The sequence below is a fragment of the Galleria mellonella genome, unplaced genomic scaffold (genome assembly GCF_026898425.1).
Source record: "Galleria mellonella isolate WM207_F2 unplaced genomic scaffold, CSIRO_AGI_GalMel_v1 utg38, whole genome shotgun sequence".
Lineage (NCBI taxonomy): Eukaryota > Metazoa > Arthropoda > Insecta > Lepidoptera > Pyralidae > Galleria > Galleria mellonella.
In genome coordinates this window covers 657655-675647 of record NW_026442090.1, presented here as the reverse complement: position 1 = coordinate 675647, position 17993 = coordinate 657655, and the positions used below count along the sequence as shown (strand labels likewise).

The window sequence follows — 17993 nt, the reverse complement described above, 5'->3', positions numbered from 1 at the left end:
CTATCGATAATTCGAGCCGCCCGACTTTGAATGCGGTCTAACGGAAGGAGTTGGTACTGTGGCGCTCCTGCCCACAGGTGAGAACAGTATTCCATATGCGGCCTGACTTGGGCTTTATATAATTTCAGGCGGTGTTCTGGCATGAAATATCGTCTCACCCTATTGAGCACTCCTAACTTTTTAGAAGCTATCTTAGCCTTCTCCTCCAGATGACCGCAAAACTGGACGTCGCAAGATATATCAACGCCCAGAATTCCTAGACTTGACTTTTTATCAAGGGAAGTGCCCTGAAAGTGAGGAGATACGACAAACGGCGTCTTTTTTGCGGTAAACGCGCAGACTTGTGTCTTTTTGGGGTTAAATTGGACAAGATTTTGTTCACCCCAGATCGAAACTTGATGGAGTGAAGTTTCGATTTCAGACACAAGTCTATTCCGGCACTCATCGGTATGTGCCCGCGAGATCTTTGCATGACCGGTATATAATGTATCTCCTGTACTGTCGTCCGCATAGCAATGAATATTACTTATCTGTAACATATCATTGATATGCAGAAGAAACAGAGTCGGAGATAGTACACAGCCTTGCGGGACACCAGCATTCAAAGGTTTTAAATCAGAGCATGCACCGTCGACTACGACCTTAATGCTACGTTCCTTGAGAAAACTGGCGACCCAAATGCACAGTCTCGCAGGCAACCCAAATGAAGGTAGCTTTGAAAGCAGCGCTCTATGCCACACCCGATCAAAGGCCTTCGCAATATCCAGACTAACTGCTAAGGCCTCTCCCTTACTCTCGATTGCCACTGCCCATCGGTGTGTTAAGTAAGCTAAAAGATCACCGGCCGAACGTCCCTGTCGAAAGCCGTACTGGCGATCACAGATCAGCCGGTGCTCTTCTAGGTACCGGAGCAGTTGACGGTTAATGATGGATTCCATAACCTTCGAGAATAAGGAAGTGATAGCTATATAGTTAGCTGGATCTGAGCGATCTCCCTTTTTAGGGATCGGATGCACCAGAGCAGTCTTCCAAAACTTTGGGACTATGCCCGATGAGTAGCTAAGCCGAAAAAGACGCGTAAGAACCGGAGCCAACTCTGGTGCGCACGTCCTAAGCACAATTGGAGGAATACCATCAGGCCCACTCGACTTATGGATTTCGAGGGAGAAAAGTGCTCTACGCACTGAGCTATGCGTGAATTTAATGTCAGGCATAGAGCTCCTACAACACGTGATGGTCGGTGGTGGTTTCTCCCCGTCATCCAATGTCGAGTTTGACGCAAAGATGGATCCAAGAAGATCGGCCTTTTCTTTAGCGTTCTGGGCCAACGAGTCATCCTCCCTGCGCAAAGGTGGAAAAGATGACTTACAGAAATTCCCTTGTGCAGCTTTGGCAAGAGACCAGAAAGCTCGAGTCCCAGAGGGCAAACTAGCCAATCTCTTGCCAATTCTACTAATATGCTCTGACTTCGCTGTGGCTATAACTCTTTTGAAGGACCTAGAGGCAGAGTTATACTTCTTTTTAAGAGCACTGGTGTTAGGATCTCGCGACGCCACACCTTTAGCCCAGGTTAGGAAGCACTCCTGTTTCAGACGAGATGCTGTTCTACAGGAGGCTCCATACCAGGGCTGGGATTTCCCGCCGACGGGCACCACAGAGTTAGGAATAAATAATTCCATTCCCTGAAGCACCACATCAGCAATGGAATCGGCAATGGCGTCGGGATCATCCAGTGTGAAGCAAACCCGCCTCCATGGGTAAGATGCGACAAAAATCCGCATCTCATCCCAATCTGCCGACCTGTAGTGCCAAATGCGACGTCTACCCGTAGAACGAGGTGGAGTCGGACTCGTAAGAGGCACTTCGCTCCGCACCAAACAGTGATCCGACGATCCAAGCGGGGCTTCGACGGAGATCACATAGTTGTCTGGGTGGGTGGTCAGCAGAAGGTCCAGCAGTGAAGGTGAATGGTCCAACACATCAGGGATTCGCGTAGGCGAGGAAACAAGCTGTGTCAGTCACGCCGTATCCATTTCTATATGGGCCGTACCAGTCGGATATTTATATTAATTACAATCGGGTGTGTCATTTTATTAGTTTATATTGGTTAATCGATATTTAATATATTAAATTGTTACTAGAATTATTAAAAAAAATGTTACTTGTTTTGTATATTTTTGTTTTTTTTTTTGTATATGCTTTTTTTTTTCTCTTTTTACTGTGTAGGTCTGTTGCTATTTGTGTGCTGTAAGTAATGCAAATAAATTATCTATATTTTTTATTGGGCTAATAGATAGGTATTGTAACCACGATATATAGATATCGCTATATGTTACTCACCCCTAGATGAACAGAAACTTGGGGCTTTGTTTACGAGCTGAAAAAAATCCTAATTTTAGACTTATGTCCAGCAGTGGACGGATAATGGATGAAATTGTTATGTTTTATACAACTCAGAATGGCAAACAAGCTGACTGCTCACCTGATGGAAAGTGGTAACCGTCGTCTATAGACATGAGCAGTACCATGGATATAACAGAGTATAATGTTTCGCCCATGATACCCCCCATGCGTTGCCATTCCTGAGGACTTAGTTGTTATTCCTCTGTACCTAGTAAATTCACGCCATATCCCACTCTTCAAACCGAAACACAGTCATGCAAACACAACTGCTTCACGGTTGAAACACGAATGGGACAGAGGTACCCAAGCAATCGACTTTTGTACAAAGTATAATGATAATAAGTAAATTATAATGATGATCCTAATTTAAATCTTATATGACCTAGATTACGCTCCATTAGGATTTGATTAAAGAGTCACAACTATTTCGACGTTGGCTGGTTGATATTCCCGATCCTTCGGTGACTTTTTTCTTTTTATCATTTGTGAGGTGTAGTTAAAAATTATCCCAGGGGCAGATTAAAGTCGGCTCTTTGCCTGAGCCATGGTAGTAAGCTGGTATTAGTTATACTGTGGTTACACTCACCAAGATCTGTGGAGTTCACATTATGCACGATCGCGCAGTCGTAGCCGGCTGCCTGCGCGTTTCGCACCTTCACCTCGAAGCTACAGTTGTATCTGCAATTATATAAGTAAGGCCCTTATTAAAAAAAAAGTCTAACTTCTAATAAACCTATTTATTTGTCTATTGTCTTTCTTAGAATTGTCTGGCAGGCTTTCAGCTCTGCGCATGCATGTGTACCAAATTTCATTCATGTAGTTTAGTAGTTTTTGTGTAAAAAAGTAATACACATTCCACCTTACATCCTATACATCTTCTATTACTTATAATAAATCTGTACAGAGGTCAATTCTGTACATGAAATATATTTCCAAAATAACTATCAGCGGGTGATTAGTGATCGATACTGATGCCAAAAATGAAATCAGTAAAATTTTTGTCTGTCTGTCTGTCTATATGTTCGTTATAGAAACAAAAACTACTCGACGGATTTTAACGAAACTCGGTACAATTATTCCTCATACTCCTGGGCAGGTTATAGTATACTTTTTATCACGCTACGATCAATAGGAGCAGAGCAGTGAAGGGAAATGTTGGGAAAACATGAGAAGTTACTCCATTTTTAAGCTTCCGTCGCGTGTGCAGCCATAATGGCCACTTTTTAAAATGTACAAATGTCCACCCGTGCGAAGCCGGGACGGGCCGCTTGTTTATAATATTAATAGGATATATATATCATGTTTATAGGCGACGGTTACCACTTTCCATAAGGTGGGCCGTCAGCTTGTTTGACATTCTAAGTTATATATAAAAAAAAAGTATATCATACATTTGCGTGATCACACACTGAATACGGTTAGAAAGTCATAAAATCGCGGATTTTTTTATATATAGTCATCATCATTATCATCATCATATGACCCTTTAACTGTTCACCGCTAAACATTAGCCTCCCCTCTCCCTTGGGGGGTTTTGCCAGTATCGATTATATTATTGTCAGCCCTTAACTGTCCACGGCTAAACATAAGCATTCCCCATAAGGGGAGTTTTGTCAATAGTTGGCATGCTTGGTAGTTGGCCGCAGTTAGGCTTTAGAGATGTTTTAAGGACGTTGCTGCCCATCCCTCGTCCTCCCTTAGTCGACTCTTTCGAAGGAAGGGGTGGCCTATTCTATGCCGGGACCACACGGCGACATATACTCGTATATTTATATAGTAATATAATAATATTAGTGTAGAAATAATTACCTGGCTACAAGCACTATCCAATTGCTGACAAATGGGTCCGGTATAACGGGCGGCTTGGTGAGGTTGCCGCAACCATCTGGCGGGTTGCCGGCCACCAGGTACCCTCGGAGTCCGTCCGACGGGATCTCGCCACCAAAACTGGCCGGTATGTCGTGGAACTCATCCGCTATCTGCAAATGGATGAATGACAATTAATAATTGATCCTCTACCTTTTTACTACTCGTGTATTTGGGGGAAGGGATTGTTTTTTTTTTGATGGGTGAAAATGGAATGGTAACCTCGCCTGCGTTAACGGGATACGCTAGCGGAGCACCAGTGAAGGGTGATAAATAAGAATGAAAACAACCAATTAGCCCATCATGATGAATTCATCAGGAATTAACCATAATAGTTTTCAGGGGAACCGCGAGGAGATCGACCTGGTTGGGTATATAATTAGCAATGGGATCCACCTTTCCACCCAGAGAAGGGATTGTTAGCAATGGTTGAAGTCGGCCTCTACGCGTTTCTCCATGCAAACTATCGTAGTTAATTCCAAATGAATTCATCACGATGGGCCAACTAATATACCTTCATCCTCTTCGGTGGGAAAGGGATTAGTAATGGGGTCTAACAGCCTCATTGTTGGCAATATACTTTATCAGGTCGATCTTCCTGGAAACCATTGTGGTTATTTTTTGTGGAATTCGTCACGATGGGCGGACCTGCTTTCATCGGGGGGAAAGGGATTGTTAGTAATGGAGACTGAGAATCCCATTGCTAGCAATATACCCAAACAGGTCGCTCTCCTCGCGGTTCCCCTTGGAAAATATCATGGTTAATTCCTGATGAATTCATCATGATAGGCTAACTGGCCTGTTTTCATTCTCATCTATCACCCTTCACTGGTGCTCCGCCAGCGTATCCCGTTAGCGTAGGCGGGGTTTACCATACCATTTTCACCCAACAAAAAAAAAGACCTGCTTTCATCCTTACTTATTAATACTTTATATTTATATATAATATAATAATAATAATATAATAATTATTTAGCAATAATATCCCACAGTGTATATATCCCATAGTGTATATTGATAGCGCAGGCGAAGTTACCATTGTATTATCACTCTTAAAAAAAATACTATTCGTGTGAAGGTGGCACCCTTTTCTGTCAAGAGTTTCTAAACCGTTTTGGTTAAACATAAAAACCTTGGACGTAGCTTATCAGACGGCGGCTTACGTGCCCTCTGAAGCAATAAGCAAGTGATAATCGTTTTTAAACGATCCAAACATGAGTTGGAATTCAAATTTGGAACCCTTGAACTGCAGTCAAGCATTGTCCGACTGACTGAGCGGTCATCACACCATCCGCAGTTTGTTCTTTTTTTAAAAAGATACAATTACACTTTGATGATAAAAAGTAACCCATATCTTTCTCCATTTAAAATAAAGTAGGTGTATGAATGCAGTGTGGTCCCGACATAGATTGGGCATCGTAAGAGTCCTTTCCCGTGGGTGTCGTAAGAAGCGACGAATGTGATTTTATGGTCGAGGGATAGGCAACAGCGTCTCTTTTAAAACATCACCAAATGCCATACTGTGGTTGCCAATTCGCCTGTTAACTACTGGTAAAGTCCTCCTTACGGGAGAGGCCTATATTCAGCAGTGAATGGATTAACGGCTGATAAGACAATGTACATATATCGACCCAATTTTATATTAAATGATTGAGTGGTATATATATACACAAACACACCGTGGGATGGTCCTGGCATAGAATAGGCCACCCCTTCCATTCCCGTGGGTGTCGTAAAAGCCGACTAAACGAGGGTGGGGGATAGACAGCAGCTTCTTAAAACATCTCTAAAGCCCGAATGCGGTTGCCAATACGACTGCCAAGCGTGGCAACTACTGACAAAGCCCGTCACGAGAGAGGCCTATATTCAGCAGTGGACAGTTAAAGGCTGATATAATCATCATCATCATCATCATTATGATGATGATAATGATTGAGTGATAAAGAGGTCAAGAGGACACGAACTCACTATCACATTCATAAAATTAGTAAAAATGCATAACGTAAAACAAACAGGCGACGGTTACCACTTTCCATCAGGTGAGCCGTCAGCTTGTTTGCCATTTTAAATTGTATAAAGAAAAAAACAATACTAACGAAGTGCTGTAAGCCCACTATGTAGAAAATTTTTATGGTAAATTTCCGCCACATCTTTCACGTTATATTCCACTCTTCACATTTTAGGGCGTTACACAATTATATCACTTTCCATAAAGGAGAGTTCCCGTAATCCAATTAGTTTACATTTTTAGTTCTAGAATGAACTCGTTACAAAAAAAAAAAACAGAATATTTTACAATGTTACAATTAATTTACAGTATTACAATTTATTTACAATATATTACAATTTAAATGTTCATCCTATGCCACTTTTTCCGATATTTGTCACTCGACCGTTTTCCATGTATGGGGGCTCAGTTCTAACTGGGGACTGTATAGTGACCAGTTATGAGTTCTTATTGATAATTCTTAAAGATAACTGATTAAGTGGATGATAATAAATGAAAAGGAAAAATACTGTGACTTCTGAGTTTCAACGCTGTAAACAGTAGACAAAAACATGAGATATGTAGTGCGATAAAGTCGAAATGAAGGACGTTGTGTCGATTTGTATTAAGGATTAATATTATATTAAAGATTTAATCGGTCTATATCCTGACGAATTAGGACTAGGACTAAGGAGTGGGTAATATGTAGCAATATCTATGTACTGTATAGTATATTACTGCAACGGCTAGCAACTGAGGCATTGATGGACGAACGTACAAATGTGGACCGAGGCGTAGACGAGGCACACATACGTGAGTCCATCAATGCCTAGTTGTGGCCAAGGCTTGTATAGTACTTTTCTTAAACAATGCGCGGAAATCAAAAACACAATTTTACTTTTCAAGTTCAATGACGAATAACGGAACAATAATAATTTTTCACGCGCCATAATGTTCCTTTGTTTTTTTTTTCAATAAACAGCTTTCTATTTGCATGCCAGTTCGAAATTTAAATAAAACCTTTTACTAGTTACCTCCTTGGTAGCCATGTTTCGAAGTAAAAGTCACTCTATTTTTAAATTACAGGATAGATATGAGTTTACATATTAATTTATCTGGCCGCAAAACACAACAGATATGGATTTTCATACAACTTTTGCCGGCCGCTGCCCGCATGTATCTGGCCAGTATGGCAATTTTGATTTATCTCTAAGAAGATTGTCAAAATAATGCTCACATTTCCAAGCACGTTTGAGAAAATAATATTGGATAATAGATTTTTAACATATTCGAAAATAGATATGCGACCGATATGGACGATATCGAAATGGGCGATGACCTTTTTTCTGCCATCGATTTCCAGAGAAACCCAATATATAGATATCGGACCGGTATCCATATTATCCATACCAAGTAAGATAGGATATAAGATATATTTGGGGTTTCTAAAAGTAGGTTTGTCTGTTTGCCTCGTTTAAAAAAAATATTATCTTTATCGGTATTGAACGTAGTATTACATTATTTGATGTTAGCTGTGTCCCGCGGCTTTACTCGCGTATCAATATATAAAGTACCCTAGGTAGAGAAGATATAATCTACCCGTGTACCAAATTTCATTCAAATCCGTTGAGTAGTTTTTGCGTAAAAGAGCAACAAACATCCATCTATTCATCTATCCGACCTTACAAACTTTTGTATTTATATTATAATATTATTAGGATTACGATAATATTGGAAGCTCAACGACATAGGTAAGTATTTCTTATCATTTACGTTACAGGGAGAAAAATGACCTATTTTCTAAATGCAAAATAGATTGTATTAATCAGCATAAGAAAAAAAAAGCTTGTGTTCGTAACAGAAACAAAACACATGATATTGTAGAATTCAAATGAAGTGTTCGCTTGTCAATGACAATGACAAAAAATAACTTATTTTATTGCTATGTAAATTCTATAAAATTTTTCAACAAACAACACTAGCATGTAGAGATTGGTAATATCTGATATCTATATATTCAATTCATCTGTATATTGATGACTACCCATTGCGATATCGCCCATACCAGTTGGATATCAATATTAATTACGAGTGGGTTCTTCTTTTCGGTATTATATATTATATAGATAATTAGTGTCCGACCGAAACAGGTTTTACAGTTGAAACCGAAACCCAAACCGAACTTTCGGCTTTGGTCTCAATTTCGGCTGAAACAGAAACAAACATAATTAAAATTTCTCTTCTATATTGAAATATAGTGTATTTTTTACACAATTATTCACACAAACACACAGATAGTCAATGGGTAATACACTAATTAAAGTATGTAACAAATATGTCATATACAATAATATGTAAAAACATGTTAACATTATAACTTACTCTTGGAAGTAAATTAAAAAAAAAACAACTTTCAGTTAGACACACACACAACACAAACACAAAGTTTCGGCGCGGCCGAAAGTTTCGGTTAATTTTTGGCTGAAACCGAAATTAAGGCTGAAAGTAGAATTTCTGGCCGAAACTAGTTGAAACAAAAACCGAAAGTTCGGTCGGATACTATGGATAACTGATAATTAATATATCTGTTATTAGGCCAATATATGTATAGATATTGTAACTACAATACATACATATTACTATATATTACCCACCCTAGTAAATTCAAATTATCTGTCTTTTTTACAACACAGGGGGCAAACGAGAATGCGGCTCACCTGTAAGTGATCTCTATTCAAATAGACTTGTTTACAAGCACTTTTAAATCGTCATCATTTTAATTTTTTTTTTAATCTATTGCAGGGTTCGGAAAGTTGTTATCTGTTGAGAAGAGCCCGCAAGAAACTCAACAGTTACTCTTTTAAATCTCTGTTAATATTATGTGTATTTATTTAAATTTACTATGTCTAAAAATATGTAAAATGTATTAATCTAGTAGCATGGCAATATTGAGTTTGTGTTAATGTATTGTAATTATCAATCTCGAATATATACGTTTGGGGGGAAAGGGATTGTTAGTAATGGGGTCTAACTGCCCCATTGCTAGCAATATCAGGTCGACCTCCACGTGGTTCCCCCCGGAAACCATCGTGGTTATTTCTAGTGCAATTCATCACGATGGGCTAACTGACCTGCTTTCATCGTCACCTATCATCCCTCACTGGTGCCCCGCCAGCGTATACCGTTAGCGCAGACGGGGTTACCATTACATTATCATCCATTATATATATACGTTTTGATCATTCGGCTATTTGTCAATGAGCAGCGGTTAATCATGTTATCGAAAGAATGCGTCGCATGCGTTAATAGATAAGATTACAGATTGTTTACAATATAACATACAATCGAACGCCTAAATTTAGTCTTTTTATTTTTTGAATGATAATGAAATGGTAACCCCGTCAGCGCTATCGGTATACATTGGTTGGACACCAGTGATAGATGATAAGTGAGGATGAACTCGATGGTTTCCAAGAGGAACCGCGTGAAGGTCGACCTAATAGGTAATATTGCTAGCAATGGGGCTGTTAGAAACCATTATTAACAATCCCTTTCCCCCTGTTTAATTAAGTTACAACGGTAAGTGTGGGTTCGATTTATTTTTTAGAGCCAAGGTGAAATAGTCGCCTTTTATGATTCCTATGGGAAAGGAAGGGATAGCCCATTCTAAGCCGGGACCATACGGCGTCGTCTTAGATTATATAGATAGAGTGTCTCCATACAAATGCTTCGAGAAAAACAGGTCAACATTTTCATAAAATTTTGCGAAATAAATAGATATGGGTGATTCCTTTATAACTTCTATATTTATTTGGTCTTATAAATTCTGCATCTTTTTAATGCGTATAATATTCATTTTATTTATTAAATAATACGTCAAGATACATTTTATGCATTAATATATAGAATATCGATAAAGAAAACCAGCTAGTTTGACAATTAGCTAACAAAAAGTTGACCCGTTTTTTAAAGCTCGATAGCGTTTTTTTTTTTGATGGATGAAAATGGTATCGTAACCCCGCCTGCGCTAACGGGATACGCTGGCGGAGCACCAGTGAAGAGTAATAGATGAGAATGAAAACAGGCCAGTTAGCCCATCGTGATGAATTCATCAGAAATTAACCATGATAGTTTCCAGGGGGAACCGCGAGGAGGTCGACCTGCTTGGGTATATTGCTAGCAATGGGATTCTCAGTCTCCAATACTAACAATCCCTTTCCCCCCCGGCTCGATAGCGTTGTATAATAATACCCTTAAAATGCAAACGGTTTCGATTTCACTCTATGCATACTCGTGATACATTACCCTATTTTCTTTAACAGTCAGGTAATAACTAGTGGCCGGCGTTCTCATCACGTAACTGCATTCAATTCAGTACGCAACAACTTAATCATCCGAATCACAGTCGGTTAGCGTAATTAAATTTCACCAATGTTAGTGCTATACTGATAATTTACAAATCTATCGGAACATGGCCGTAGCGAGGGGGGGGGGGGATTTAGGAGCAATGCTCTACCTTAAAATGAAAGGCTCCAATTAGAAAGATTCGCCTTTTCGATAATTATGGATTTTGCCCTACCAAAAAGTTTTTTTGCTCTACCTTAAACTTGGCTACGGCCCTGTATCACAAGCTATAGGTAGCAATGGAAATGAGCGCAGGCGTTTTTTTTTAAACAGGTTTAAATGGAATGTCATCCCCGCTTGCGCTACACTATACGGTATACACTAGCGGGGCAGTGAGGGATGATAGGTAACGATGACTGCAAATCATTAACCCATTGTGACTAATTTAAGAATTAATCATAATGGTTTCCAGGCGAAACCGCGTGGAGGTCTACTTGACAGGGTATATTGTTAGAAATGAGACTGCTAAACCCCATTACTAACAATCTCCAGAGCGCAAGCGTTACAATCATGACAAGCGCTTTGTTTTAGGAAACAAATTTCTTATACGAGTACATTCATTTGTAAAATTACAGGGTATCACCTCTTAATCTCCTCCTCATCATCCTAACCATATCCTTTTCATCATCATATCAGCCGTTAACTATCCATTGCTGAATCCTCTCAGTTTGTTTACCATTCTAAGTTGCATAAAAAAAAAGAAAAATATAAGTCTCCCCCATAAGAGGGATTTTGCCTGAAGTTGTAACGCTTGGCAGAAGAGGTTGGCAACCGTAGTTAGCCTTTAATGATTAAAGAGGGACGACATAACACCTTAGTCCACATGACAGTGAATTTATAGAGTAAAGAGGAATAACACCTGAGTCCTCAGGAATGGCAACGCATGGGGGGTATCATGGGCGAAACAGTATGCTCTGTTATGTCCATGGTACTGTTCATGTCTATAGGCGACGGTTACCATTTTCCATCAGGTGAGCATTCAGCTCATTTGCCATTCTAAGTTGCATAAAAAATATATTAAAATTTGCCAACCCTAACGAGAGACAAACGTGACAGATACGTAACATATGTATGTAATTTATATCAATTTGAATAGTACACAATAATTTTATTAGAATTTAATTTGTATTGTTCTTATCTGTGAGTTGTACGGTGGCGGTATATTGTTGAACCCAATGAACTAGCTTGACGCATCTAAACTGATGCGTCACGTTGTGTTGACAGTTTATTAGTCATATTCCTATAAAAATAAAAAAATGGCGCTTTGTTGTTAGAAGCACTAGCTATTTTATACAATTTTGTCCAATATCTACCAATCTTCGCTTGCGTGTGATGTTCGCGTCTTACATTTAAATTAACGATATTATATACTTTCAAAGCCTGTTTTACCCCTTTGGGGGTAGAATTTTCAAAATTCTTTTTGTTTACCTACGCTATATGTATAAATAGGTCTTTATTTTATAAATTTATATATCTTCATAGTCGTAGAATACTGACGGATCTGACAAAGATTACATATAAAGATCCGTCAGTATTCTACGACTATGACGATATTGTAAAATTATATATTTAATATTATTGTAAAATTTCAAGATTCTACATTCAGCAGTTCTGGCTGTGCATTTTTTTTTATACAACTTATATATTTAATGATGGAAAGTGGTAACCATCGCCTATAGACATGAGCAGTACCATGGACATAACAGAGTATACTGTTTCGCTCATGATACCCCCCATGCGTATATATATATATATATATATATATATATATATATATATATATATTAGTTACGACTAATAATAATTTATTAAGAAAAACTCACCGAGTGCGGCGTCTCCCTTGTGTAAATGATTATATTCCCGTTGACTACCGCGAGCAGGCCGAGCAGGCCGAGCACGCTGGCGAACACTGCGCCGAGCATGGTGCCGCCCGGTGCATGCGGTCAGATACTGTTGCTCACCTTGGCCACGTCTCACGTCTCATGTGTACCTACGCTCGCTTCTGTAGGTGTATGAGGCTGTCGCATCTTTAGGAGATCTTGACCTCTGTAAGAGATTGCGAAAACATACAGTTAATTTTTTTTATACCACTGAGGTGGCAAACAAGCATACGGCCCACCTGATGGCAAGTGGTTACAGTAGTCTATGAACACCAGCAATACCAGAGGTATTACGCGCGCGTTGCCAATTCTGAAGAAACCTCTTTACCGCCCTTTTGAAGAACTCCATGCTGTAGTCTCTTGGGAAAATCTCGGCAGGGAGCTCATTCCATAACCTGAGTGTTTGTGGGAGGAAACATCTCTGAAACCGCGTTGTACGCGACCATTTAGGCTGTAGGATTTGAGGATGAACTCCCTGTCGATGGCGAGCCGTACGATGGTAGGCCATTGGGTAAATTGATTGTAACACTTTACGTTCCACAAAAAACCTTACTTCAAATAAAGTAAAAAAAAATATTTTTTTTTTTAAATTAAACTACGGAACCAACGTGTAATTAGAATTAGAGCAGTCAGGCTCGTGCTTGCGTCACAGTGCCTTATGATTAATGGTCACGAATTGATTCCGAAACTAGTCGAGCTTCTTCGATCTAATTACACGTAAGCTAAACCGGTAGTTGTTACATTAAAATATAATGAGTGCTTACGAAATTTTTAACAATTAAGTATATCTTTTTAGATAAAATAAGAATTTTCCAAATTGGTTTACAACTGACTGACTTATGGGGTAACAAACATAAATAAAATAATTTTACCGAATTGAGCATAGGGTTCTTTAAAAAATGGCGTATTAAGGTTTCTTAAAGGTCATTCCTGGTGTTACAGGCTACGGTAACCCCGTTTACTATCAAACGGGACATATGCTTGTTTGCCATTATACTAGTATAAAAACAAACATGACTTGTAAATATGCAATGTTATGCACAAGTCCGTTATCAGCACTATGTTATCTATTATATACTATGATATTAGGTGACCTACATTTCATTATAACATTATTAACTATCCAATGCTGAACATAGGCCTCTCCCATAAGTAATATGGGAGTAGTTGCCACACTTGGCAAGTAAGTATGGTAACCCCGCCTGCGCTAACGGGATACGCTGGCGGAGCACCAGTGAAGGGTGACAGATGAGAATGAAAACAAGCCAGTTAGCCCATCATGATGAATTCATTAGGAATTAACTATGACAGTTTCCAGGGAGAACCGCGGGGTGGTCGACCTGGTTGGGTGTATTGCTAGCAATGGGATTCTCAGTCTCCGTTACTAATAACTAACTTTACCCCCCGGCAATTGTAATTAAGCGTCGGGACACTGCTGCCCATTCCTTCATTATTAAGTTCCTTGAATCGCCTTTTACGTGACTCACGGGGATGATAGGAGTTTCCATTCCATACTGGAACCACATGGCAATTTAGCCAAACTGGTCTTGTTATTAATCAACTTATTGCTTATGTATGTATTATATAGTTGGACATTAACTCGGAAGCTTTGAACGCGCTTCCTGATGCCATTAAGAGACTATAGTTTTGTTAACGCACACTTTTTATTTTTATCCGATAATTAAGTACTTTATATTATTCTATATTTCTTGTATAATATAGTATATGTCATATATGTGTAAGTATATTTGATTTATATATATTTATTCGTTTATATATGTAATTTTAGAATGTATATCAAAATTAGAGGCTTTGAAATATGGTGCTTTTAGCATTAAGGATGTACACATATTTGTACTAATGAAAAAAAATAAATAAATAAACTTAGGAGAATATGGTGCTGGAGAAGGATGGAAAAAAATTACTGGAGAGATCGAATTGGTAATGAGGAGGGTTAAGGAAAAAGAGACAAATTATAAAAACTATTGACTACAGAAGGGAAAAAATGTTGGGACACTTGATACGACACGACAAACTTATGAACATTATAATAGAAGGTAAGATAGAAGGAAGGAGGGGAAGAGGGAGACCAAGGCATAGTTACATCAGGCAGATCAAGGAAGGAGTTGGTGTCGTGTCGTATCAAGAGGTGAAGAGTCGCTGAAAATCGTAGTGAGCGGCAAGAGCTCCACCGACAAGAGTCTTGTTAGACTTTAGGGAGGGAGTGCCAATACTCATATATGGAATTGTAAAGTTTCGTAAGTACACATTATATTTTAATGTAACAAAGACGGGATTAACTTACATGTATTTTATTCATGAAATCTTGACTAGTTTCCGAACCATTCATGACCCTTAGTCATGAGCGGCCATTATGGGAGCGAGAGCGCGAGCTCGCAGTAAAATACTCGGAAGTTAATCCAATTGTGATTACATTAAAATACATATGTGTGGAAATGAATTATGTTTATGACAGATTAAAAAAACGGTACAGATTCCTACTTGAATAAATCTATACTAGTCATGTATTCAAAATATTATAATAATTTAATTTTTATAAAGCGATCTTATTATGTACATATAAAATTGCATGTCATCTCCATATATTTGAAACAGTTATTACATAATTATTTAAGTTGATAATAAAATTATTAATTAATCTGGATGAACATAAATAATTAGTTTTCAATAATTATTGATAAGAAATCATAGTAATTAGTGTTAACATGCCTATATAAACACATCTGTAATAAAGCTACTGAGAAATCATGATACAAACATGAAAAATATTTTTATAGATCTAGCTCAAAAAATTATTCATATATACTAGAAATATACGATAAAAAAATTATATTTGCTGATAATGACGATGATAACCAAAGAGTTGTGAATGCATTGTGGCTTATGACAGCAAGAGATATGAAAAAACAGGTGTTCAAAATTAACCTCAAAGTATATAAAATTACTAATTATAGTTTTTTTATAAAAAAGAATATTTATAAACAAGTCAGAAAAAAATTATATTAGAGGTACCTTTTTAAAGCCTATCAATAAGCTGATGTACCTGATATCATCACATGATAGTTAATTTTATATATACAAATATTATTGTTTACTTTTATTTCTAGTAGAAGATAATAGGTGCAATATGTTCAAAATTAACCTTTTTATATACTTTGACAATTATAGTTTTTTTTTTTTATAAAAAAGAATATTTATAAACAATAGAATAAAACAAAAATATACAATACATCAAGTCAACAGATGGCATTTTTACATACAATAATATAATTAATAAATAATATATACATAACAAGAACCAGCATATTTTACAAACAACAGGATACTGGAGGAGACCTTTGTATCTGAAGAATATGTTGTCCCAGCAACTGTTGTGCAGCATAATTATAATCATGTAGAATATAAGATCAATTAATAAAGGCTTTTTTAAACTAATGGATCTTAGATTATATTCAGCTATTATAGATATTAGATTCGGGCACTGGCCTTTTCCTTAAAAAAAACTATAAATCATTCAATATATTACATTTTTCATGCAATTTAGAATGATAAACAAGCTGATGACCTACCTGATGGAAAATGGTAAACATCACCTATAGACATACACAACAGAGTACACTGTGTTACCTATGAAACCTTCCATGAATTGCCAGTCCTAAGTATTGTGCTTCTGTACCTTGTTATTTCACTGCCATTTTCTACACTTGAAACTAAAACATAGCCATGCAAACACAACTGCTTCATAGCAGAAATATAAATTATTATTATTTGACTATAAATCTTTTGATTGATAGCAAATATATTATTTTGAAAATAAAAAAAAAAATGATGGTGAACTTATATATATATAAAGAATGAAATAAAAATTGTAAACATATTTTTGAGACCATGTTCTTTTAGCAACACTTATCATTTTCACTAAAGAAATATAGGTTGAAAATCAACATTAAAACATTACATATACTATCATGAATTTTTGATTTGTGAAATTAAACCTAAACATAATATAATTGAATTAATACAACAGCAGGAATTTAAAACAATTTAGTAAATTAAAAAGTAGGTAGGTGACACCTACAGATGAACATATGTAAATAAATAATAGGCACCATGCTGAATGCTAAATTAAGTGTTTGTAACTATTAAGCTTGTATCAATAAATTGATGATTTTTTTATTTGGTAATATATTATTATTATTATTTATAATTTGGTCATAATAATAGTAATCAAACTTTGAGTGTTGACAGTCACATGCATATTGATGGTAGCAAAATAATTTTAATAAACTAACCAGTGATATGGACTTCCATAAAATAACACCTAACTCAGTAACATATTATTATTGTTTTATTCCAACTGGATGTGTTAATAACAGTTCATAATTACTAATATTAGTTACTCAACCTATTTCTATTTGTATTCATGCAACTTATTCTAATCATATGAAAAAATGTACTACATACACATACTTGTCTGTGTACTCCTACATCCTATTTGGAAACAAAGTAAAACATTTGTATTCTTATTGGAATAGTCCTAAGGATTAAAATTAAACCATACCAGTAAGTAAATAATTGATACCAATTCATGTACAAATTGCTCTTTAGTCATAGGTATTTTTTTTTTATCAAAATAAATGCAGTACCTACAAGTAAAGTGGATTGCACCTTGCGTCAAATATCAGATAGTGACCATAACACAAGGAAACCTTTAAATGGCTGATAAAGGGGCGATTTCGCAAACTAGTAATTATTAGGTGTCATTGTTTATATTTATTAGAGACCAGTTAATTTGATTAATCGTGTCAAATGGATATTATAGTCCTTGAATCACGTGTTTTAGTAGACAATGTATGATTACATATGAGCATGTTCGGTTTTATAAAGTGAATTTTGCAAAATGTTTCAATAACAAATTACAAAAAGACAGTACTCACGAGTTAAACTATTCACAGTTTCAGGAGCACTTAATAACAATTTTTTATAAACAAAAAGTTCTATTATTGAATTAGATTATAATTTTGCTATGAAATAAAGAAAAAAAATAATTACGACTAAATAAAATCGCATACTTCAAAAGTTGTCAAAGCAAATATCACAGATAAATATTCTAATTCGAATCCGTCATACTTGAATCTGTAAAGATTAAATCTATTATTATGCTTCATAGACGATCAAAACTATAATTTTAGTTCCTAAATTGTTCGGCAGAGGCAATACTGCGTTTATTGCTTTTTGCTAAGAATGAATAGTGTGAAATACCTACTTATTTAAACTTTGTTATACTTTATAATCTTAATTTAGCTGTATGAGGTATATTCACTCTGTATTTCTCACATTATATATATATAATAAAGACTTTTTATACCAAATTTATTATGTTTGTTGTTGTAAGTATCTATCTATTGACGCCAATGGTCTGGTTTAGGTGT

The 17993-nt window shown here is 36.7% G+C and overlaps 1 protein-coding gene across 2 annotated transcripts in view; it reads right to left on the bottom strand.

Annotated features, from left to right (window-relative positions):
• Positions 1-17665, bottom strand: part of LOC113523075 (E3 ubiquitin-protein ligase RNF167) — a 36498-nt gene extending 18833 nt beyond the window's left edge. The window contains exons 1-4 of one of the 2 annotated variants that reach the window (XM_052897943.1): positions 17499-17665; positions 12484-12706; positions 4213-4382; positions 2990-3081 (exon numbers count right to left, since the gene is read on the bottom strand). In XM_052897943.1, the coding sequence (XP_052753903.1) occupies positions 2990-3081; positions 4213-4382; positions 12484-12582 (361 nt within the window). In that variant the 5' untranslated portion in view covers positions 12583-12706; positions 17499-17665. Of the gene's footprint in view, positions 1-2989; positions 3082-4212; positions 4383-6365; positions 6710-12483; positions 12707-17498 lie in introns of those variants that run through there. The other variant, XM_052897945.1, reaches the window with a different exon arrangement.
• Positions 17666-17993: the final 328 nt, after the last annotated feature.